General features: G+C 34.6%; 1 protein-coding gene across 4 annotated transcripts; it reads right to left on the bottom strand.

Annotated features, from left to right (window-relative positions):
• Positions 1-2,212: 2,212 nt before the first annotated feature.
• LOC111002987 (prothoracicostatic peptides) lies at positions 2,213-23,587 on the bottom strand. 4 transcript variants are annotated; one of them, XM_045631758.1, is made up of 8 exons: positions 23,480-23,538; positions 8,539-8,622; positions 6,463-6,807; positions 6,397-6,426; positions 6,199-6,309; positions 6,002-6,110; positions 5,320-5,409; positions 2,213-2,631 (listed from the first exon to the last, which is right to left on the bottom strand). In XM_045631758.1, exons 1-8 carry the CDS (start codon positions 23,507-23,509, stop codon positions 2,606-2,608), a joined length of 825 nt encoding a protein of 274 aa, XP_045487714.1. In that variant the 5' UTR covers positions 23,510-23,538; the 3' UTR covers positions 2,213-2,605. The 4 variants fall into 4 exon arrangements, with proteins under 4 accessions (XP_045487714.1, XP_022128998.2, XP_022128999.2 ...); XM_022273306.2 differs by having other exon boundaries at positions 6,397-6,807; positions 23,480-23,587; XM_022273307.2 differs by having other exon boundaries at positions 6,397-6,804.
• Positions 23,588-24,360: the final 773 nt, after the last annotated feature.

The following is a 24,360-nucleotide window of genomic DNA, read 5'->3' as shown; positions in this document are numbered from 1 at the left end:
GTTGATCTGGATAATGATACTAATCAAGATTTAATCAGTGATACATTATGAGCTTTAGCCTTCAGGGTAGTAATACACAAAGTACACAGTTGCACGCCACGTTTTACATAGGCTTCCAAAACCGCAACAATCATGTTTTTAAAATGTCCAGAAGATTTGAGTATGGAGTCATTTATTTAATTTCATGAAGAGTGAATTTTAACCACAGAGTCGATTATGATCTCTATTGCTCTATAGTTATTTAAAACATCCTTCCGCCCTGATTTTGCAGCTACGTACCTAAGCCAAAATGTTCACTCTTTTCCTCATAAGGACCTTTTTGAATATTAAACCTTTTATAATTTTTAAAGTCATAAAATTGTGGTTCCATAAAAAACAGAGCATACTTATTTTGTATTAAATTAAAGTTTATTTTATCCCTAAAAGTATAAAAAAGTTGGGTGTTAGTACACGATTGAATGGAGTGGTTGCGGCCCAAATATCAGTGCTTCGTTTACTTTGTTTTTTATAGCTTCATCACTATTGTCTGCACTCTTCGTGTTGACCTCGCCTACCCTATCTTTGTTTAGACGAGAATCTATCTCGTATACATCGTTATTATCATAAAGCACGTAACAAAAATAAAAGGCAAACACAATCCTCATTGTTACTATTTTAGATCGTTAATATGTAATCACTGACAGCAGCCGTTCTTCCTCGTTTTATATTCTGGCATTAAAAATACCACCTATATACTATAACAGCTACAGTGTTTTATCAGTACATAATATGTAAAATCAAACGAACTAAACGAAAACATAAAGGCATATATAAAGCAATTCTACTTTTTAATTACGCTTAAAGCATGTTGTATTGGTTGCTGCTACTACGTAACTTTGATGAGGTCGTCATCTCGTCGACAGGTGGAAGGGTAGTGTGTTCGGAGCTTATTAGAGGCAATAAAACAGTTCATATTTCATCGTCACATCGCGCTCCGCCGACTGCGTCACTCACACTATACAAATTGCTGTCGTGCGCCGTATTAGCCGCGAGGAATCCTGTTATCAGTCTTGCAGGGTTTTGATTGAAAATAATATAAGCCGAAACTTGGTACTACGCGTTATGAACATACGAAAACAAATGAACAAATATTTAATTTCTAAAGATATCGTTTGAGCTTCGTTTTAAGTTCTCGTTTTCTGAGATTCATCTTATAAAATGAGTTAAAGCTGACTTTTGGTGGCAATATTAAGAACAATGAGGTCGAGTTGATATTAATATTTTGTATCTCTTTAAATTTGAAAATTAAACTCTGCTTTGTATTAAATTGTGATCAAGATATGTAATATCTATACGTGATGTTTGTATAAATTGTTTGTGTAAGCTATTCGTAAATGAATATACCTACGTACGTAGTTACGGGCCCAATAATTCCCTGCTGCTGTTACGAATGTCTGCTAGTCCGGCTGAATTTAATTAATTCAGAGTAAGCTCATGAATTCTGCTAAAATGAACGTATCTCACAGTTTTAGAATTAATGTAAAATACGCTTTTTAACGCAGCAAGGTGTATTTTCGTTACAATGTGTGATAATAGCAAACATAAAATTAATTAATGTTTATATTATTCTTTGATACGTTTAGAGAATGATGAAATGACAACAGGTTAAAGTAATGGTTGTAATTCCTATTAAAGATGAACGCAGATACGATAAAAGGGAGTAAATTTCCCGATTGATTATATCAAACACTAAACTTTATGGATTCTAATTATGTTGTTACATACATGGTGCAATGGTTCTTACATTGCATTTATTATCTAGGTTAAGTCAATGCATTGTAAACATTTACATTATGTTAAAATTGAAATCAATAAGGAGTCGTTTTCCAAGGCTTGCCTGAGATAGGTGTTTAATTTTATTTCTTCTTCACATATTTATTATGTGCCTACTCATAAGATACCCCACAATGTTATATTAGATGACAAAGCTGAGCTTTGCAAAAGGATCTTAAACTGTGCCTTTTGTTGTAAACAGTGCACCAAGATATAATTACTCTAATTACGAAAGTTAAAGTTTGAGGACAGTAGTGGCCACAGTTTAACCATTATTAAGACAAACTAACTAAACAATCGTTCATGGTATTAGTATATGAAACTCTTCAAACAGAGATCTGCACTGTTGACTAATATGTTTTTCATGAGGTTAATAAAATGAAACATATTTCGGCTCCGAATAAATGTTTATTGGACAAGTCGTGAAGCCCTTTAATACATCAACATTACTAATAAAATACAATAATTAATTACAATTTTTTATTTATGTTTAACTAACATATGTTACACCAGCCCGAACTTACAGCTAAACATAATATAATCTCCATTAATTGTTTCTTAACTAGAAGGTGACACTTGTACGAATCTAGTAAAAGTAATTCTCAGTATCAAATAAATCATCTTTAACATCTTACGAAAAGGTATACATAGTTTACTTTTGTGTTGTAGTTTAAGTTAAATAATTAATTAGCAGGAACTGATACTGCTAACATAAGGTAAACTAAAGTAAATAATAAATAATTAAGGAATAAAGAAAAGGTGGTTTTTCGTATAATACATAGTGTTCCAGTGTCTAGGCCTCGTCTTCTGTCACGTTCTCTGGAAACACAAAAATATATTTACGTTAGGAAACAGTTTAATAATGTTTGTGCTTATCTAACATAACATGCATATACAAAAGACTACAATAAGGTAACATACATAGAATCATACTCATACATTATTGATATTTATTATAATATGTTCCTAGACCCAATAAATTAGGGGTGAGTGCGGGGGTCGAGTAAAGCGATTGTTTTTCGCGCATCATTGGCGTTACATATTGAAACGATTTGACCCCAAGCTGCGAACCACTCGGTGGGTCGCCCGACAGCCTGATCGCTCCATCTGTTTTACAAACGGGTGCTGAGCGCCCGATTACTCCCAAAGCCGAATCTAATACCATCCTAATAGATTTCTACTAATCCCATTGTTAGCACAATGTTCATTATATATTTAATCCACATTAACGTATTCAGTCATTTTGGAAGATTAATTGATTATTTTCTTTTCGTCATTTCCTCAGGTACCCCGAGATAATTGTAAAAAAATGCTAATATCTCGTTAGAAATAATATTCACATCGCTACATATGCCTGTGTGCGGCTTATATATCTATACATGCGGCACACATAGAAGGGTAGCTTTAGGCGAGTATGTAAACATTATCAAGCGCTGTCAGGCCTCATTAAGATCGACAGGGAGCCGCTCATTGGGTTGGAACCATTCTGTTAACGATTCTAAGACGTGTTGTTTCGGCGTGAGCCCACCTAATTCTGAATGATTAATATATATTTCTTATATATATTTTTATGTGTAAGCTAAATTTTATAGGTTCGCTTGTTTTTCGTATGTTACAAGTGGAAATTGAAATCTGTAGTTACTTTAATACGCGGTTGGGCAATAGGCACGCACAATACGGTATTATACTGTTTCGATCAGTCAATTCAATATTAAGACAACAACCATTAAGTATGATAATCCCGTATGATATTCCTTAGCAGGTCCATACTCGACGGTAAATGCAAATGCTATTTTACTCATGAAACAGACGGCTTTGACTCATCGTCGGCTTATTTTCATTACAATTAACGTCACTTCCAGCAGTGCTTAGAATTTGGGACGAGCACTTTGATTTATGAAAGTAAAATATTTTATACGGAAAGAGAAAAATGGGATCATTACCATAACAATACGAGTGGCATTATTGGTCCTTTTAATTACTAATGACTTCGTATCGTGTGCCATTGCGAGTGAGAACATTGCGTTTTATTGATGTTGCATTAAAGGTACCTATAATTATACAGTGCACATTGTTGCCATATTGCTTCCATTATATACTTTCGATTCTATAAATTATTCCTAGCCCTCTTAATATTAAATCAATTTCAATGAATGTCTGAGGAGCTATCAAATTAAAATGTGTTTCACTTATTGTTATCTAAATTAGTTTATACCGTAAAACTGTAAAATGCAAATTGTTTCTCAATGAAATTGATTAACAGGTTCAGTTAACATCTGGAATACGGATGAGTAACAATGTAGCTGAATGTAATCATAATGAAATGTGAAAGAAATGAATATAATGTTGGTCTAAAAAGATATAATCCTTTTAGAATCAGAAAGATTTATATCATCACAAAAACTTGTATTACTTCTCTGCGTTACAAGTACTGTGTGTGTGTGTGTGTGTGTTAAAATGAGGTTGATTGTGCTGTAAGTAAACTCTCGTGAGAATAGATGAATGGAATGGCGAAGTGCCGAGACACATGTATTCGTCAGTTCGTCTGGCACCTGCCTGTCGGTGTCAGCACTGATTGACTGTGCCTTCATGCTTGGCGCACGGCTCGTACACTCACACAAGTCCCACTGATATTTGGCGGCAAATGTTTCAAGACTGCTAGGGTCATATTTCTACAAACCACAGCAGTTTTTTAATTAAACATATTATGATTTTCTGTAAAAGAAAGAACTTTAATTTTTTTTAAGTTTAAACAAACTTTAACAATTTATGTTGTTTGTCTTATATATACAAACATACATATTATAGGAACAATATTTAATGTTTTGGAATAATTTTTAAATATTTCAATTATATTTTGTGATTTATTGTAGTGAACTTTCACTACAATGCGCAAACATGTAGTGAGGCAGATCATGAATCGGGAAAAGCATTTCTTTGCATTGCAAGCAAGTAGAAGTTATGCACCCTTCAACACAGCGTCATCATGTTGACAACTTTCGTGCCTTCCCGGCGCCTGTCAACATATCCAAAGGGCTTGTATTTATTTAGAATACATTTGATTTAACGTGTGGGCTTTTAAACTCTAATTGAATTCTACAAAGAGGATAACGATTTTAAATTAATTATCCTTCGACAGCCACCCGTTTGAACCGTCAGCGAAATTTATAAGTAAACATGTTATACATAAATATATGAAAATCCTCGTGTGAGAATACAACAAGAGATACATTGATAGGAGAAAATGTGGTGGTGGGTGCTGTTGGTGGTGGGTGGATTAGTGATGGTGCTATGAAACGTATCTCTCCCGGAAACCCAAATAGGATTTACTAGGAGAAAATGATCGGTGCCGAAACGTTGCGAAATCTGATACACTAAGGCGATTGGCTAAGTGCGAGTGCATACTATTACGGAAAGTGCAAATTGCTAATCCTCTAAGTCTAATCTAAATATGCAGTGGTGCAAATAGAGGCACAGATGCACTAGACAGTGGGGCTTAAATGTTACCATGGTCCTCGTGCGAGGGGGACATCGATCGTTTGCCCCACATGCCCCTCAGGTTCGTCCAGCCCGGCTCGCGCTTCCAGTAATATGCTCCTGAGATTCACTCGCAAGTTATACTTACAAAGTTCAAAGCAAATAGTGAATCAGCTCGACTTAAACCACAAAGGTCCAGTCGCACCCCGGAGACCGACGAATGCCGAGTTCAAAACAAATATTTCCTTACAATACTTTGTACAATTTATTAAAGTTCTCCTATATACGGTATATAATTAAATGATAAGAATTTATTATTAAAGAGTTCAACTGCGAAATGTCCACCCTAAATGATAGCCGAGTAATTAATCTAAGATCGCAGCGAGTAAGAAGAGCGGGGAATAAATCCCGGCTTTCATGCCGCTAATTTATTTTGACGGGGATTACTGCACTTTTCTCACAAATTTCTTCAATATTGAACTCGAAATTTAATTAGTTTTGACATTTATTGTAAAGCAGAGCATCATTACTTAGTAATTTTAATAAATACTGTATCGACGATCATTTAAATTTTAAGCGTTGTCTTTTGGAGCAACTCTATTTACCAGGTGTATGGACTTGGACTAGTTATAAAGAAAAAAATGTTATAATTAAATTAATTATTAAAATACTACTCATACACTCATCCAGACCACAAAAAATAATAATTCACCGTTGTTATAGTGCGCCTGCTTGACGGGTCGTTTGCCCCATGCCCCGTGGAGAGAAGACCACGCTCGTTTCTCCGGCGCCTCCGAGAGTCCTCGTTGTTCGGCTTCCAACTGTTATGTACAATATTAGAATAAGTAAAACAGAACATATTTTTAGTCTTGCGGTTCAGAACAAGTATTTCTTTCTAATGAAGAATACCGGTTGTAGCTGCTGTAAGGGTAGGCCGCGATCAGAAATGAGTTCGTAGTCTTCGTAGTCGGGCTCCGACGATCGCTTGCCCCACGCCGCGTGCAAGTTGGCCCAGTTGTCCTGTCACACATAACACAAGATTAGCTAGCTAGTGTTTGATTTAAGTGAAACTGTGTTTGCAACTCAAGTAGGAACAGGTATGCTTACAGGTGTCCGTTTGCCCCACGCAGAGCTCATGTCTTGCCAGCCTCGTTTACCCCACGCTGAGCTCATGTCTTGCCAGCCGCGCTTTCCCCAAGCAGTGTTAAGGTCTTGCCATGAACGCTTTCCCCATGGGTGTTGCGACATATCCGTCCATGCCCGCTTGCCCCACGCTCCATTTAGGTCTTGCCACCCTCTCTTACCCCACGCTGAATTTAGATCCTGCCATCCCCTTTTCCCCCAGGCAGAGTTTAGATCTTGCCAACCCCTTTTGCCCCAAGCGGTATTGAGGTCTTGCCAGGCCCGTTTACCCCAGGCAGAATTCAAGTCCTGCCATGCTCGCTTACCCCACCCCCCTTGTAAACTTGTCCATGCTCGCTTTTCTTCTTCTGTTAGTTGCATATCGTTGTCAGTCTGCTGGAGAAAGTTTTTTCTTTATTTTAAGGTTTATGTAATATTGTCTGCTTGTGTTCAGATAATAATCGAGATGAATAGGATCCGCGATATGTATTCGGTTACCGTCCGAGCCGTCCGGAGGCAATATCCATCAGATACGTCTTCGATTAAGCCGAGATTATTGTATAATTAGAATGAAATTAGTTTAGCGGCGGTATCGGAGCAAAGCTCTTTGTTAAATTATATTGCGTACAAAAATCCTCGGAGCCGGCGACGCGTGAGCCGCCTCACAAGTTGTTCAATCAAATTGTTTTCGCGCGGAATCTTAATCAGTTTACTTGGCTGAGGTCTAACACAGTTTTCTAAACATAAAATGCCTCGGTCTTTTTATAATGACATTTTTAGTTTTTAGTTTATTATAGATAGTAAGTGAAATTGACAATGTAAAAGTTAGCTATTTGACTTACGTTACTCAATGTTTAATACGTTAACATAATATATTTACAGGCTGTCATGGAGACATATGGCTGTATGTCTGAGGATTGTGGGAATTAAAATGAATAAATGACTAGTCCAGATTTAGTCAGAAGCTACAATTTCTGAAGAGATATGAGAATACGGCACGACGTGTAAGAAGGTAGAAGGGAAATAGGCTAATAAAAGACGATCTCCAATCTGTTGGACTGGCTGGAAAATTGTTTAACGACACTGATTTATTCGCATTTTGCGTCGTGGTTGTGTATTCTGTGAATATTTTTAATATCACCCGCTTTCTTACAACGCTTTTTCTGTAGCCGTTACGTGCTTTGAAAAAATTATAATAAATTTTTTTGAGTGAAAAAGCAAGCCTCAAGAGCTATTTTCTACAAAGTATCATTATTTCACTTATATTTTTGACGGTTTTAGATTAACGTTAAAATAATATTCGTAGCGTTCTATAAAGACATAAAATATTATTAAAAGCCTATATGTTAACGCTAATAGGTAAGAGCAGTACAATCCGGAAGTGTTGTCAGCTCTCAACTTGCTTACATGATTGACAAACAGCAATTTTAATAAACTGCAAAATTGAAAAATAATAACCGAGCAGCACTAATAGCAGTTTCAATTTTAAGAACGATCAATAATAGTTTGTCTCAAACTCACCGTTGTCTGACTGTCTGTAATTACTTTAGACATATCGTTAAATTAAAAACATTATGTATTTATTATCGTTGTTCACTTTTTTAAGGTTTGCTCAAATTCTTTCGTATCAAATAAAACACAATATTCCTTTGCATTTGTGACATTTATTCATGAGGTGCAAATAATAATTAAAGCTCAAGAAGCTTCTAATCAATATTACGCCTCAAAATTCGCACTTTCAAAACGGTTTGCAAAAGATCTAACAAAAGTTTTCAGGTAATTGTCAAACAAAAAGAACATCCCAACAGGATGTTAATTTTAAATAATAGTGAGAATATTGTAATTTCAGACACAGGAATGTAGCCCGTATAGCTAAATATATAACAAAGGCTTTGTTTGCTTATTGTGCTAAAAGATGTATTGTAATAGGAAATGGCCCGTAAGGTAAAGACAAGTTTGTTCATTCAGGTTCCGAAGGGTCATGCGTCTGACAGTAATTGTTTAAAACAAAAGTGACATTCGGTGGTCATGTTTGCGTATAATTGGATGGAAAGTATAATTTAAAGCGTCTTTTCGTGACATTAATTGGGCGGTCCTTTCGCAATTGTAATAAATGCTAGTAATCACCTGGGGCAGCGGGTCGTGCGTCTCGGCGGCAGCGACGGCAAGTGTCGCAAGGACGGACAAACACAGCGCCGCTACACAACGCATCTGGAACATTTGTAGTTGAAATTGCTTATTAAAATATAATTATTATTAATGAAAATTGACAGCACGTATGAGTTCAAATATATCATGTACTCTTCCAGCTAACAAAACGAAATGTTTACACATTTTCAGGTTGTTTATTTGTTTCGAGTAAATAATGTTAATTAGTAAAATGTTATTTAGGATGCGAAACCCACATTTCTCAGCTCCGCATAGCTGACATATTTAAAAACTTATAAACAAAGAGAAAACTTGAAGGAATGCATATTAATACAAATTGAAAATAAGGCTTTCAGGGCATAAAGAATGCTTTGTTGTGCCAAGCTTTTGTTTTTGCAATTGAAAACAAATAAACTGCTTTAGAATTTGCTTTTTGATGAAATGCGGTAATAGTTTTCCTCATTCTTTCTATATTATCTTAGTACTTTGAAGATAATTTAAAACACTTTGTTTGACGTGGATGCTGGTACAGCTGAAAGTAATTAAACGGAAGTGTTCGACAGAGTTTGTAAATAAGAATTGTCGGAATGCAAACCGTTTCAACCAATCGGTGCTTCTTCGCTTCGGTATTATGTTTCCTAAATGTAAACAAGAGATATATTTGTCTAAAAGAGAACAAGCAAACTCAGAAATCCACACTCGGCACGGTTTAATTCGCTAAGCCAATATTCTATAAAAAGCGCCATCTGCACTATCCATTGTAGGTTACTTGAGGTCGTTGCCGTATTCAAAGGACTGGAACACGTGAGGGGTCAAGCTTTGATGGTCTTTGCCTAAGGGTCGTGGAGCTGTTATTTCTCACAGTGAACGATACGATGTCGGAAGTTATCTCTTTGACAATCACATTATTATTATTAACAGAGATACATTCATATATCCAGTGAAACCTGGTTAAGTGAGACATCAAGGGACCTGCAATGTCGTTTCACTTATAGAGGTATTCCACTTACCCAGTGTCTCAGATATACAGGTATAAATAAATATCTGTCTCATTTACAGAGGGTTCCATTAATAGAGGTGAGAATACAGGTTATTTCAGTTATACAGGTGCGATCATTATATAAAATAACGTGCTATGTATGTAAATGAGTTTAAATAAAAAAAAATAGTACTTAAAGGTAATCATACAAATGTAATCAACAAAAATATTCAAGCACGTTTCTACACGAAATATGTACGAATATGGAAACAGAATGTATCAATTATAAAAATCTGTCATTTTAGTTTGTCGTTTGGAAGTATCAGCCATCAGATGTTTTTCGATGTTATAAATTTTATCAAATATGCTTTGGAAAGAACAAATCTCAGATATAGAGGTTTACCTCGTACCACTAACAGAGGTAATTCAGTGCCAAAGTGTTGGGACCTCAGCATGAGTTCCAGTTGTGGAGGTTTCTCACTTATCCAGGTCCCACTTAACCAAGTTTCACTGTATATGTATCGTGGAATCAACCTTAAGGACAAAGAGTCAAGCTGGTAAAAAGCATTTTTCAGGAGAAATGCGCCTTCTATATGTCGTATAGTGCAATTTAAAAGCATTTAGTATTTATAGAGTGATATCGATCTGCCTCATAGACATAAATCTCATAGGTAAAAATAAGTATCTGATGTAGGCTAAACCTGAAGATCGGGATACCGATTGCGTCACAGGCCTTTTTATAAAGAAAACTTCGCGTTTTATACCTTCTCTTTATCATAATTGATTATGTATTGAATCGGAATCAGGAAAAAGACTGTTGGAACGATGCAGGACTTTCAAAGTCAAGTTATTAAAAAAACAATTATATGGATTAATTTATTTTTAACTCTAAAAGCTGATACCGAATGGATATCATTTGATGCTTGCGGTTTCAATATGTATTGATTGTTCTATGTAATAGATAATAGCTGAATATAGAAACTCCCGAAAAAAATACTTTTTTCTTCATACTGTTAATATGTTTCAGCTAATCACTAATGCTAAACTAATTAATTGTTTATAGTTCGGATAATCATAAACTATCTATATAGTTTGGATTGGAGTGCACATTGAAGTAATAACATTTTAATCATAGTTTTGATAAAAGATTTTAAGGAAAATTTCAAAATGAAAGCATCGCTCTGAACGTGTCCTTCAATATTCATCAGTTGGTACATTAGCATTAAATAAACCTTTCAACTACTACATATAGCATATAATATATGAATGCATTTATACTATATGAAACGTTCAAGTTGGCAGAACACGAAAAGGTTAACAATTTTGCCCTTTATCCGACTGTTTTAGGATGTAGCTGGAGTAATATCCTACTTGCAATGACATGAGGAAGTAGATCATTCGTTGCGGGCTCTGTCCTATTGACTTGGCGAGGGAGTTAATCGTATAAAAAACCCAGGTATGCATACGCTACTAACATTCCAGATATTAAGAAATTCATCAAAGGGCTTCAATATGACACGAAACTTGTAAAATACAACTCACAAAGGGAGCCCCTCGTTTGACCGTTACTCAAATTTGAAAGGACCCGTAAAGTTAATGACAATATTCAAAATCAATACAACTTTAATGAATCGTTTAATTTATTTCAGCTCAGTATTATCAACGTTTTTCGAAATAATCAAATTAAACTTACAAATACAGAAATTGAATACTCAATAAATGACGTCATGAAGTGACTACTAATGACGTGATAAATGGCGAAGAATGGCAACGTGTTTGTATAATTATTGAATTATTTCTCCAGCAAATTAAATGTTGTACTTATCATTACACAAAAAGTTATAACATTAAACCAATATACTCTAAACGAGGAATGATCATCTCGAAAGTCTCCGAGCTAAATAGAACTAAATAAATTATAATGTCGGTTTAATAATAAACATTTAATTTCGATTAAGGTCTACGGGCAGGCTTAGCGGAGATTACGAGTTTGGGATGGTGGCTTTCTGTTTGTAGATCGCCTTACCAACTTTATCGACGCTTCGCTGCTGTGAGGCCGCAATCAACATTTCATTTAATAGACGTTTGTAATTTGTCGCTATGGGAATTACATATAATCTTAGATACTAACGCAGCTGTGTCTTGTGAAAAAAAAACATAGTAAATTATAAATAATGTTTACGAGTGTTTAATGGCGCCAACCCCGGTGAGGCAGATTGAACTGCGCGCCTCGAGCCCGCTTTAACCTAATTTGTAGCGAGATTATTGCAAATTGCCGGAATTATATTTCTTGCTACATTTCCATTTCGAGACATAACCCCTCGTCCGCCTCCCTTACTATTAAACCATTGAAAATATCCTCTATAAAAGCGTTGTTCTGAAGCGAGTAGTAGGAACTAATTATAATAAACGATAATTAAATCAATAAATTCTTCCGCTATGAAATTGTTACATGTAAGTCACGTTTTCGAACGAGTCTTACGTTCAAGTGACTCTCAGCCGACCTTGTCGAGACGTCAGTGATTGAGGCATTCACGCATTATCGACAGCGCGTACGTGACAAACACGCAGTAATCGTGTCACGCGGTCTTTCAGCACGCTCCGGATTTGCCACGTTGTATAATGAGCGATTATTGCCATATTATCGGCTTATTTAATTAATATCGTTTTATGAAATTACTATTCGAAGGGTAATTAATTGTTAATTAATTGATTTATTTAATTCGTTGAACGAGGAAATAACTTTAGATTTGAAAATCACCTTCCAAAGCTATAGTTTTAAATGAGGACAGAGCGACAGACTTTCAAGTAGTTATTAAGACGATACTTAAAGTTTGGATGAGATCAGTTGACGGAGGATAATCTGCCCGTTGACTTTTCATTTGATTGGTTTAAATTAAGTTGCGGTTTATTTGAAGTAAACTATCTAAAACCGTTTGGGGTTTATAATAAACTTGAGACTTCACGAAAGATAATATAAGTCAAATAGACTTGGGTTGACGAATATTACAATAATTTTCAATCATCAAAACATTTTGATTACTGTTAATAATTTAGGGTCGGTCTCTCTCCTACGTCAAGCGATCCGTAACACGCTTTTATGATTCCGTAAGCCATCATATACGTATAGCGTAAGTAATCTTGAAGGGCTTGCAGATGAAGGGACCTATACATTTATGTAATTGCATGTCCGAGTTCCGGTAACCGTCAACAGCTTTCACTAGCCACAATCGAAGACTGGCGTAGTTTCTAGTAGATCTTATTTGTTGTTGCGATGTAATCAAATAAAAACGTTTATCTCTTCGACTCATCAATGTGTGCATAAATAAAACGGCTGAAATCTCTGGGCGTTTCTAGTGCTTTTCAGCAATCATTTACAGTTCTTACACAAACGATGCGCATCGTTATGTTTAATAAATTATTGAAATGGAAAGGGCTTCAATCTGTTAATCTCCATTAACAACGCATTGGCGCGGGTGAGGGTGGCCGGGGAAGAGGCGACGTTATTAAACTGTCACGTCCATCAAGGTATCGCCAATCTTTCATTAAAAACTCTGTCGTAGCCATTTTTCATCTTAAACAAAAATAGCTTGTATATTATCAAAATTAATGTCAGAAATTATTTTCGAAGCAAAGTGTTAGATTCTACCTTTGTACGAGTATATCTTTTTTCCTCTCATGGGGTAATTAAGTAAGTAAGTAAGTATATATATATATTTTTTTAACGATTACTTAGAACTTTTTAATAGAAAATCGAAAAACGTTATCTAGCTGGAATACAAAAAATGCCACGTGTATTTTAATGAGCATCGCTTTGTTCGTTTTTTATCGTATTATCAAGTCTTGAGTTACACCTTTATGAATATAACGAATTCACCTAAATGGGCACTAATATTATTTTTCCAATATCTTAAACCTGCTAATAACAATAACAAACTTTTCATTGTTACGAAATATATTTGGATTTGTATACTTGAATACAACTTGAACACTTGTTATGATTCGACATTTAAACAAGGAAAGTATCTCACAAGCGTTCATCCTTCGTGGGCTTCCGTAACGAGAAAACTTGACAATCGATTGTGCAACTGCTGACAAACGAAGCTTCCGCTCTCAAACCTACACGTAACCTACGTATCTGAAAGGTCTCCTAATATTAGAAATCAAATGAGTAGAACCCAAAGTATTAGCAGTTAATTCTGTTGTACGGTTAACGTAAATAAGAACGGGCATTGTTGTCAGGTTGCGGTTTTTAATAACAAAGTTTTGCCGTTTTGTCTGCACAATATAATTACAAGAACTCATCAATCACGATACACGATTCATGGCGCTTCAACTTGTTCAACACTGGTTTCGCACTTTCAAACATAAATGGTAAATTTTAACATAATTATTTGTATTATTTTTTATAAATTTTGTTAATTACAGTGAAAAAACGTCGTGTTAATTCATCTTAAGGTTTTGTAAAGTTTTTGTACGCTTCGCGCTAAACAGTTTGTATGGCTTTTAGAAAAACTTAACGATGTCATTCTGTAAGTTGTAAGAAGCTTATAAATTGCGAAAGAGTAAATAAAAGCGTGCGGCGAGCTCATTAGTTGCTCATTACGGACAGAAGTAACGTTTTTACCAACAATATTACGAGACTCGAGTCAAAGCGACTTTGAGAGGAAATGGAAAACTTTTGCATAAAAAAATATGTGGTGGTTTTCGGACGGGTTTGAGGTTTTATTAATACTTACTCGTATTTGCGAGTAGCGACTACAGCTCGTGATGCACGACGCAAGATCTGGACGTGGCTTTGTTGAAATGCTTTTTGCTCTATTCGGTGAAAGTATTTTATGTTAAAGCTCACAACTAACGCTTTCAAAAGAGAAATACAGAATATTATGTAAACTATAAACTTGACATTTTACTACGCATTTAAGTATTACGAGTTTTTTCAAATAGTTTTCTTATGTCAATCACGGTACAATAAAACTATATCTATGACAAGGCGAAATATTAACATTTTCTAAGAAGCGCATTCCTTTTCAAACTTCGGCTTTAGGCATAGTCGACTCTTACTTTGAACATCCGAGTAACTGCAACAAATAGATAAGCATGCCCCGTAGGTGTAAGGAACCAGTTGCCTTCCTGATTATTTAAGTCTTCTCATTGTACCGGTAATGTAATGCAACGACGAGTTACTCCATATTTTTATGGATTATATTTTCTGCTTTATATACATTGACATCACGATATGGGAAGGTATATTTTTTGTGTCGTGCAATTATTTAAGTAGACAATAATATAGAAATAATACGATAAGAAATGAAATTTATATGTTGTCGGTTGTCGATTTCGATAATACTTGAATGCGGATTATTTAAAATGGATATAGCATCGGTAACAGATGGACACTTGTTTTATACGGGCTATATTTTGTTTTAACAGTGCACGCAAAAGTGCGGAAAAACAAAATTTAAGCCAAAGCCATAAATATGCTGCCGAAATGTTAGCATGTAATTGTCGAGACTTAGTGAATGTTTACTGGCCACGAGGGTTTAGAATAATTTGTGTTTTTTCAATCAACACAAAATGCCGTTAAAAAGGATTTACTGCTGATGCAGAACAAATATGCTTTACGTGGAATGAAACATGGCGACATGTTTGACTTGTAATCTCCAAATTAGTTTGGAAGTTTATGCTGCTTGGGGAAACATAAAAACTGCAAATTAATATTTTTGTCCTCTTCCGCTGATTTACGTTCTACACAGAGTTCCGACGGTGTTAACAGTAGTACACTGTGAGAATAACAATATATATATATTTTAGTTTTAGCGATGGGTAGTTTTCCGATGGAAAAGTTCCAAGATGACATAATTGTTTTAATTCAATCTAACGCTGATGACGTGTGAAATAAATACTATGTCGTATTATTGCTACATGGAAGCGAACTAATTATTTTATGTTAATAATTATATATAAATTATTATATAGTATATATATAAACAATATGAATAAAATAAAGACAACTACAACTACTAGCTTAAAGTGAGATGGCAACTGGAAGCTAAGGACAGTGAACCGAACTTTGTTGACAAACTGTATTTATAGGCTTAACAATAGACAGTCAACTCCAATGGGGCCCACACATAGAGACTCTTTCGAATAGGCTGAGCTCTGCAGCATATGCAGTAAAGAACCGAAACCCGAGAGAAGAAACCCGACATCTTACAGATTTTTTTTACAAATTGTGACTTTCACCAGTGTGTTATATTCGAAACAGAACTAATCCGTGTATGAAAATTGTAATAGATTTTACATTAAACTTCCAAGCAAATGGATTTATTATATAGGATTGATTTGCTGCAGTTCAACAATTTGTATGACTCAAAACTTATCGATTAAAAAGAATGGTGGAGAGTTTCTTGCCAGTTCATCCCCTTGACTTGAACCTTTTCTGATGACGTTCTTAGGTCTTGAGTTTGAGTTTGAAGATGAACGTCGAAACCTTAGAATGAAGAACCGGGTTAACATTTAATATTATTATTTGTATTTGTTGGGCGCAAAATAAAAATGACTTGATGTTGAATTTGTTGTTATTGTGAGAGGAAAATGAAGTCTAAATAAATGAAAGTAGGACATCACATTTGTACTTAAGTTTGCCGGAAACGGAAGCAGCCGCACTAAGGCCTTACTTCATTGTTAATTATTTGAGCTCGATACTTCTTGCTTTATGTGTATTCCGGAAGCAAAAAAAGACCCAGGAAATGAACTTACATTTGCGCGTTAATTTACCTTAGAGAAGCATTAGAGACAAATTCATTGCTTACGTATGAATGTGTATGCCAGATTCAATTGATACTCCCTATAAAGTATTAAGTGATTATTATTAGTAGGATATACAGGATTATACCCAACGAGCAACTTGCCTAACTTTATAAGATAAACGCGGAGTAAGCCGTCTACAAAGCAGTTGGCAGTAACTGATTGTTATATTAGTGTTTGACGATACATATTGGCTCTAGTGTTTGTGCAGCAGAAATGACCTTTTAACATTGATGGACTGGTTCTTCTTGGAACCAATGTGACCAGTATAAAACGGTACTGAAACTCAGTGTTGATTGTCGTTGTAATGTAGTGTAAATCAGGAATAAAAGAGTCTTAATAAATTTTAATTAATTTCAACAATAGCGCGATATTGAGATAGGGGCTTGGTAGATTGACACGTTACAGTACCTATGGACGAATAAATTAATTTAATTTTTAAACTAATTATAACTACTTATATTTTTAGTGAGATAATTGAATCACAAACTCTAATAGAGTACAACAAAGTACTGTATACAGCGATGGCTTATATATTACCAAAATGAGAGTACATTATAGTTACATCAACTGTGATATCGTAATAATTGCACTTCATAGCAGTGTGTTTGACCCATCATCAGCACTTCAACAAGTGCATTTATAATACGCTATTGATTTAAACCGTATTAACATTAGCCATTATTTGGAAAACAAACAGGGCAAAATATTGGTGTGAAACGTGTGGGCTTATAATCCGTGATCCGTGATGTCGGTCGATGGACACGAGCCTTTGTTTGTTGCACCTGTCTCTATATGCCCTCAGAGAACACAGATTTCAAAATGAACGCTTAAATAAAAATAATACTTAGTTAAAATGTTATATCCGTTAGTTCTAATGGCTCCAATGCATGGATTGTTAAGGAAATCAAGTTTTGTTAAATTACATGCAGCTTTAAGGCAGTATGCCTGTTGTATTTGAAATAAAACATTTTTCATTGATTTATAATACCAAATTATATATATCGTAAGTATCGATTTGATAATCTTAAGAATGTAAAATCCAAATGTATAAAACGTGGTTATCCCTCAATGACAATTTATTGAAAATTCGAGAATTTGTTTTGATGAGAAAATGAATGTAGCTTTATTGATGTACCTCTCAACAATACTTGATTGTCAAGGTGTCAATTTGTCTTTGTAATGATCTGTATTTGTGAATTCATTCTCCATTGTTTGCTTATATTTGTAATCGAATTAACTTATTCTAATTCTATTTATCATTATAATAAGATATAATATGAGTTCAAAACAATTATCTGAAAGATAAGCAGTTTTATGAAAATAGCGGGAGAGAGAAATGGGTGTAAATGTGAAGTGACCGGCTCTGCTATCTATTTGAGAGCGAGCCAAAGCTTCCCAGATTATTAAAAACTGGGATTTAAAATTTTAATATTCCGAAAGTTTCCCTCACTTTCAAGTGGCGAACGGTATTAAAAAGTTTAGGTGGTGTGATTCGCGTACTTCTGTGTATATCATTCTTATATGTGTAATTGTAATATGTAGATTCTCTTCTTTACATGAAACTTAACTAATATTTACATATGTAATTGATATTGCGCTTTAAGGAAAATGTACAGAAGACTTATCACTATTCTAGTCTATTAAATAAAACAAATAATCAAGAAAAATATAATGAAACAGACATTTGAGAACAGCAGATCAAATTAAAAAAATTGCGTGGTGCCATTTCTTAACCTTACAACGGTAATACATAATTTATGATCGCGACGCAAAAATATTACTGTCATAAGTAAGATTCTAGCAATTTCCAAAGTCCCGGAGAAGGAAAGAAAATAAAAGGTATTGAAAATAATAAATCGAATGTGAAAAACGACATTGTGTTTCTTATACTCTTCGGTTGCATTTTCACGAGCTGAGGTTTGAGACATTTCAATAATTTATTAACCAAACTAAACATCATTCCTATAAAATCTTGCAAGACTTATTTATACTCACTTGCCTGTACTGAATAAACGTACGCATTTTAACGTGCTTCACTTTTATTGAAAATATAATTGTGTTATTAGTATTTGGAACCTGATCATGAATAAATTATACCAACGAAGGATATCGTGTATAAAGTAGCTGGGTTCGGTATCTTGGGACACTTCGCCCTGTGCTTATTTATGGCGGACCGGTAGAAGCAGGTATCCGAGATAAGGAGCTCAGATTGCTCTGGACGTTTCAAATATTATAATATACGAGCACACGACATACTCCTATTAGATTGTGCAACCTTTAAACCATTTAATATTTAGAACAGTATTATATATTGCTCATAACTTAGAAAAACTAAGCACACACACAATAATGGCAGCAACGAAACAATTAAGACGATTGAATTAAAGAGGAACTATTAAGACTAACGACCGGATTTAATTGCGACCACTTTTATAAAAACCCACCGGCCATTCAGGGGAATAATAAAAATCGGCTCAAGGTAAATAAGGACAGTTAAACAAACAACGGGCTCAGTAATCAATTTACAATAAAAATTAAACAAAGCTATTTCCATACAAATGACACCAGATGGCGGGAGGTGGCTTCAATTAGTGACCGAATTTTAAATTAAAACTTTCGGTGGAACGGATTTATTTCACTCCGACCGAATACCGATTAAGTGTAGTTTTTAAATTAAATTCATAATTTACATTAATTATTACAAACTTTAACTTGTAGCTAACGTTTATGAAGAAACCGTAAGAGGAAAAAGGTGAATACATAATTAATAATTATCTTCATACACATGACATTAATTTTATAACAGAACAGTAAATTTTTTAGTGATGGCCGGTAACGCACTAGCGCTAGAGCAAGTGAGCTCCTGCCTGTATATATATATATATATATATATTTATATATATATATATATTTATATATATATATATTTATATATATAAATAGATAGATAAATCATTGTAATTGATAAAACTGTGGGTACGTAAGTAAAAATGAACAAGATAGCATAAAGAGCATACAATGCGCCGCCTATTCAATACTTAGGATTAACACCCAAATGTTATGTTGGCTGTAGCCATCGATCACTAGAATAAAGAGAGAATCAACTTAGAAACATTACGTACGAGTTGCTATTGAATGTCTGTTTGTCTCTAATGGAGTGGATTAAATTATGTTTGTTCAAAAATTGCTTAATATGTTTGTACCATGTAGTATTATGTGTAATTTAAATAGAATGTTGTAATCGTTTGTAAACTCATTGGGCCGTGGGGTCTGTAAAGCTTTCCTCAAACAATAAATAATATGTGAGTCACCGTGTGAGTGTGTAGAGTGTGTGACTGTGTGAGTCTCGTAGATATTATTTCTCGTTTTGGGTTGTATTTTATTTAATATTAGATACAACTTGATAAGGTCGTTATTGACTCAAGAACGTCCGATAGATATTAAGACCTCATTACAAGCTCAAAGAGCCAACGTCTGTATTTGCTCTGATCATATTTGAATTATTTTGCCAACAATTTGAAATAACAAGAAAATTACGCTGCCAATATTTCAGTTGGATCAATCTCCTGCTGTCATTAATTCTTCGCCATCTCTTGATATTCATTTATTTGTTTAGTCCTGTCGTTTAATAACTTTCAAGATTAAATCGAATTCCAATTAGTTGTTAACTATGAGAGTGCACCGCATTGGTAAGATCAGAATTATGTCCGTGTTAAATAGATTGTCTGTATATGATTTACACAATAGTTAAGTGACGCCTGACGCGTATTTGTTTGAATAATTTGAAGAGAACTGCAAACCTCTGGGACGTCCCGAATTAATTAACGACCATTGTCATAGCTCCAAATTGTCTCAAGAAATCTGAGCCCAACAAAGGGTTTTGAGATTTACCACTGAAGTTGAACAGTTAAAGCTGTTGCAAGAAAATTAGCTGAATACAATTTGCCTCGCAATAGCGTCTCATACGTGGGTGACACTGAAAATGTTTAGAACTGGCCACTTAGTAATATTACTAACGAAAACTTATCGTTTGGGTATCATTTGTTTTTGTGAATTATCGGTAAATCTAAATCTAAAGCTTACACGTGAAAATGAACCTAACGCGAGAAAATTTTCGGTCAATGATTTATTATGACTTTTGTTTGTTGTGGGCTACAACAAAATAATGATAGGCTGCGGTTAGCATTTTATAATAAATCCCTATAGATATATTGGAAAGTGATACGGGCATGCTTAGGCTATGAGAAAAAAATATTACACGTTACATTTAGGCGTCAGGAAGCTTTGTACCAGATCAATTCCCGATACTTTAACCGACGACCAGAAACACCTTTGCATGGACTGGTACCGCCAAATGTTAGATAAGTTCAACGGTGATAACTTAAATGCTGTATTTCGTTCGTATCGTTGCAGGTGATAAAAGCTGGATATATTGCTATGAATTCTAAACCAAAAGACAATCAGCTCAGTGGGTGTATCCTTTCGATAAAAGAATGAAATAAAGAAGTCTACGAAAAAGATTGCCTCATTCATTGGTCGGAAAGGTTATTTCGCGACAGTTGTGCCAGAAGATGGAAGGACAGTTACTGCAGACTGGTATGTCAATCGCTGTTTGCCTGCCGTCTTGGGAACAAATCGACAGCCCTCCTACAACACGAAAATGCTTCACCGCACTCTGCAAAACGGACAGATTTGATCATTGCAGGTATCGACTCATCCGCCATATAGTCCTGACCTAACTCCCTGCAACCCCATTTATTTCCAAAAACTAAAGATAAAAGCGTACGAAAATTTCATAGATAGCCCACTGCTTTTCTCAGTGGTTCCATCCGATACGATAATGTTTAGAAAGGAACGGAGATTACTTCAAATACAATTAAAGTAAAAACATTTTCAGTGTTACCTAAGTATAAAGAAATTGTATCCGTCGATTTACTCGAAAATTCCAACCTCGTTTATCGTCAAACTACGTTTTTATATTTGGATCTACCAAGGCAGTTTGTTTAGTTATAGACGTGGTAGACAATCTATTGCTAAAATAATCTTTTATGCTTAGTGCTTCAACGTCCTTTTGGAAATCCGTCAGCCGCAAATAGTCTTTAAATAAATGAGCAAAGAAACAATATCGACGCAAAATAGGCTCGAAACTTAACTACTGCTCGTGTTCTCGAGACGCTATTACTGTCTTTAAGTGCTAACAATTTATCCCGAAACAAAGGCAATAGGGATACGGGGCACTGAACAATGTACATACTCTAAAATAGTCTAATAAATAAATAGGCAGCGCGAGGTTGGTACTGGATTAAATATTTAAGTCAATTCCATTGTCTGAAAAATTCAACAAATCAAATAAAAAAACCCGCTTACCTTTTGCTATAAACTGTGTAACGAAACTTTCACAACTGTGTCATTTTTTAAAGCCGGTTGAAAAAGTTTTTGTAAATTTACTTTACCAAATTTCAAGTTTACTAAAGAAAGTCGCTGGTAACTATTATGAAACGCAGTAGCAACATTTTAACAAATGACGTAGACATTTTACAGAACTCCGTAGACCCTTCGTAGATGGCTGCTACGCATTTATTATGTTTGCTGGGACGCCGGATATTGAAATTGTTCTATAATTTCAATCAGTATTGACCAATCTTCAAGACTTTCAGAAAGGCTTAGTATTAAAATGCGTTTAACGCAGTTTGCGAAATGTCTAGAATATAAATAAAATGGTAATTTAATATATAAATATATTCTAAGCGCTATTATATTATTTTCTTTAAGTGAAATCGATTTGTAATTAATAAATAAGCTGTTTTTTTGCAAAAACAATGGTACGTATAGATCGATTAATTATTAAAATCCACACAATCAGCCATATAAAAATAGGCATGCCAATGTCAAATGTATTGTATAAATGTACTGTTCTCATTATGTTCTTATTATATGTAATAAGAACATAATGAGAACAGTTAAGTTATATATATGATATGGTCTAAATACTCTCCCTATAAAAATACCTCCCTTTAAAGCGGCAGAATAAAAAATACAAAATGAGATATTCGTCCATAAGTGAGATTGACAGGAGTCAAGCCGATTGATTGTCTTTTATTTAAAGAAACAGACATTCAAAGGCTGACGTAAGTATCTTATTTTATAATTAGAATTGCGTGAGCTCAAAAACAATCCCATCGTTTACCGACAACCGACCCTTATTTATTAAAATTTAACTACTTTAGCGATTAAAATAGGTGAAACTTCTGCCAGTATTATAAAAACTCCTTCTTCTTCAACTTCCTCGTGTATTATGAATCATTGTCCCATGATTTTATGCTTTTAAGATTTTTACTGAATATTTTTCTTATTGAATTTTTATAATTGCCTTTTAGAATGTTCTTTTCGCTAAGTATACGACCCGTTTTATGATTTTTTGTATTAAAAGTGAATTACTCATATTTTTTCCTATTTAATATAATTTTACGCCTTTGATAATCTTAAATGTAATTAGATAAATCGTAAGCATTCGTAGATATAGACAAGGAGAGGTAAAAATAGGACGAAATTATGTGATATTCGATTCGCGTGAATTAGCACTTGATATTTTTTATTAGTCCATTTGGCTGCATAGTCGTTTCTAACAAACTACTGCTCAATATGAGAAATAAATATTTGTGACTAGTTTTACTACCGTTAGTAATGTTAATTTAAATGCTAATGAATAAACGGAAAAAGTGATAATTACTGAATAAATATTGTGTATTACATTCGTTCTTTGACGATCCATTGTCTCACGCTTTAAATCAGAAAGAAACCTTTAAAAACTTGGCTTCCAAGGTAAACAGTCGCTCCTAACAAAAGCACTCGTAGGCTTCAATAAAACTTTACTTTCAATTCATTTTTTCCTGACGGTTTGCAGATTCGGAATATTATTTGTTAATAGGAATTAACAGCCGAATTAACAGACCGCACATATGGGTTTAAAATACCAACACACTGTGAGGGTTAATTTGAAAATGTTTGGAGAACGTAAATAACAAATTTCCAGTTAAAAAACTAAATTGTAACATTGAAATGACTTATATAGTTGTGTGTAGGTATATTTCTATTTGATAAACGTAATTTGCTCTCAGAGCTACTTACCGTTGTACTTCGGAGTAAACTTTGCGACATCAGGCAGCACGTTCTTGCCTGAAGTGCGACGTGGACTGGTGCCCTTTCAGCCTGAAATGGTTTATATACTCGTTGGCTCCTCTAACTGATGGGCGGCGCTAACCAGCGCATGGCACTCCTGGCTCCGCCCATTTTTATAAAATCTTATGACGTCATCGATGACGTCTAGATATTTTTAGTTGATCAAGGTCAAGAGGTTACAGATGTCATCCCGAAGGAAACGAGCCATAAGAGCTGAGTGTAAGAATGGTTCGTGGCAAACATGTAAGATTTCGAAATGGTTTGAAGGAATCGGAATTGGCCACAAAAAGAGATTGTCCTTCGGCGTTTCTTTAGAAATAGTGGGGTCACAAATAACAGAATAAATAAAATATCGAAATTTTAAATATTATGTTTCTTTATAGTATTAACCTCTCTCTTGAAAATTATATTATGTACATACAAGATATTTTGTCGCAACTTTGCAAAACCTATTAGGCTTCCAGACCTTGGCTTGTGGGGCCTTTGACAAGAGCTTTCTATTTTTGTGTAATGACGAAAGCCTGCGGTCGAGCATTCGCTGTTCGTTCAAGGATTTCACTTTTATCTGCGCAATTAAAACGTGTGAAAGAAAATGATCGAAGTGTGTAAGTCTAATCATCTAGCGAAGTAAATACAATTATTGTGGAATTAATGACGAAGCATAAAATATTTTAATAAAACGCTTAAATAATTTAGAACAACAACAAATTGAAATTTTCCATACGTTAAGAAATAAAGTAATAACAGTTTAATGCGACAGTCAATAAAAAGCGATAATTGTTGGCAAACTGTTAACGGGCGTGTACTCGTAAACTTCTCAAGATACTCGT

This window comes from Pieris rapae, chromosome 16, assembly GCF_905147795.1.
Source record: "Pieris rapae chromosome 16, ilPieRapa1.1, whole genome shotgun sequence".
Taxonomy (NCBI): domain Eukaryota; kingdom Metazoa; phylum Arthropoda; class Insecta; order Lepidoptera; family Pieridae; genus Pieris; species Pieris rapae.
The sequence above is the reverse complement of the archived record's forward strand: the minus strand, read 5'-3'. Positions and strand labels throughout refer to the sequence as shown.

Bases quoted from the DNA above. Each gene is read 5' to 3' on its own strand.
- LOC111002987 (XM_022273306.2), bottom strand. From the start codon at position 23,509: ATGTCGCAAAGTTTACTCCGAAGTACAACG. The intron at 6,310-6,396 runs GTAAGCATACCT...TATGTGTGACAG, and splicing joins CGTGGGGCAAACGGACACCT to GACAACTGGGCCAACTTGCA. The intron at 2,632-5,319 runs GTAACATTTAAG...TTGTGTTTCCAG, and splicing joins CCCCTCGCACGAGGACCATG to AGAACGTGACAGAAGACGAG.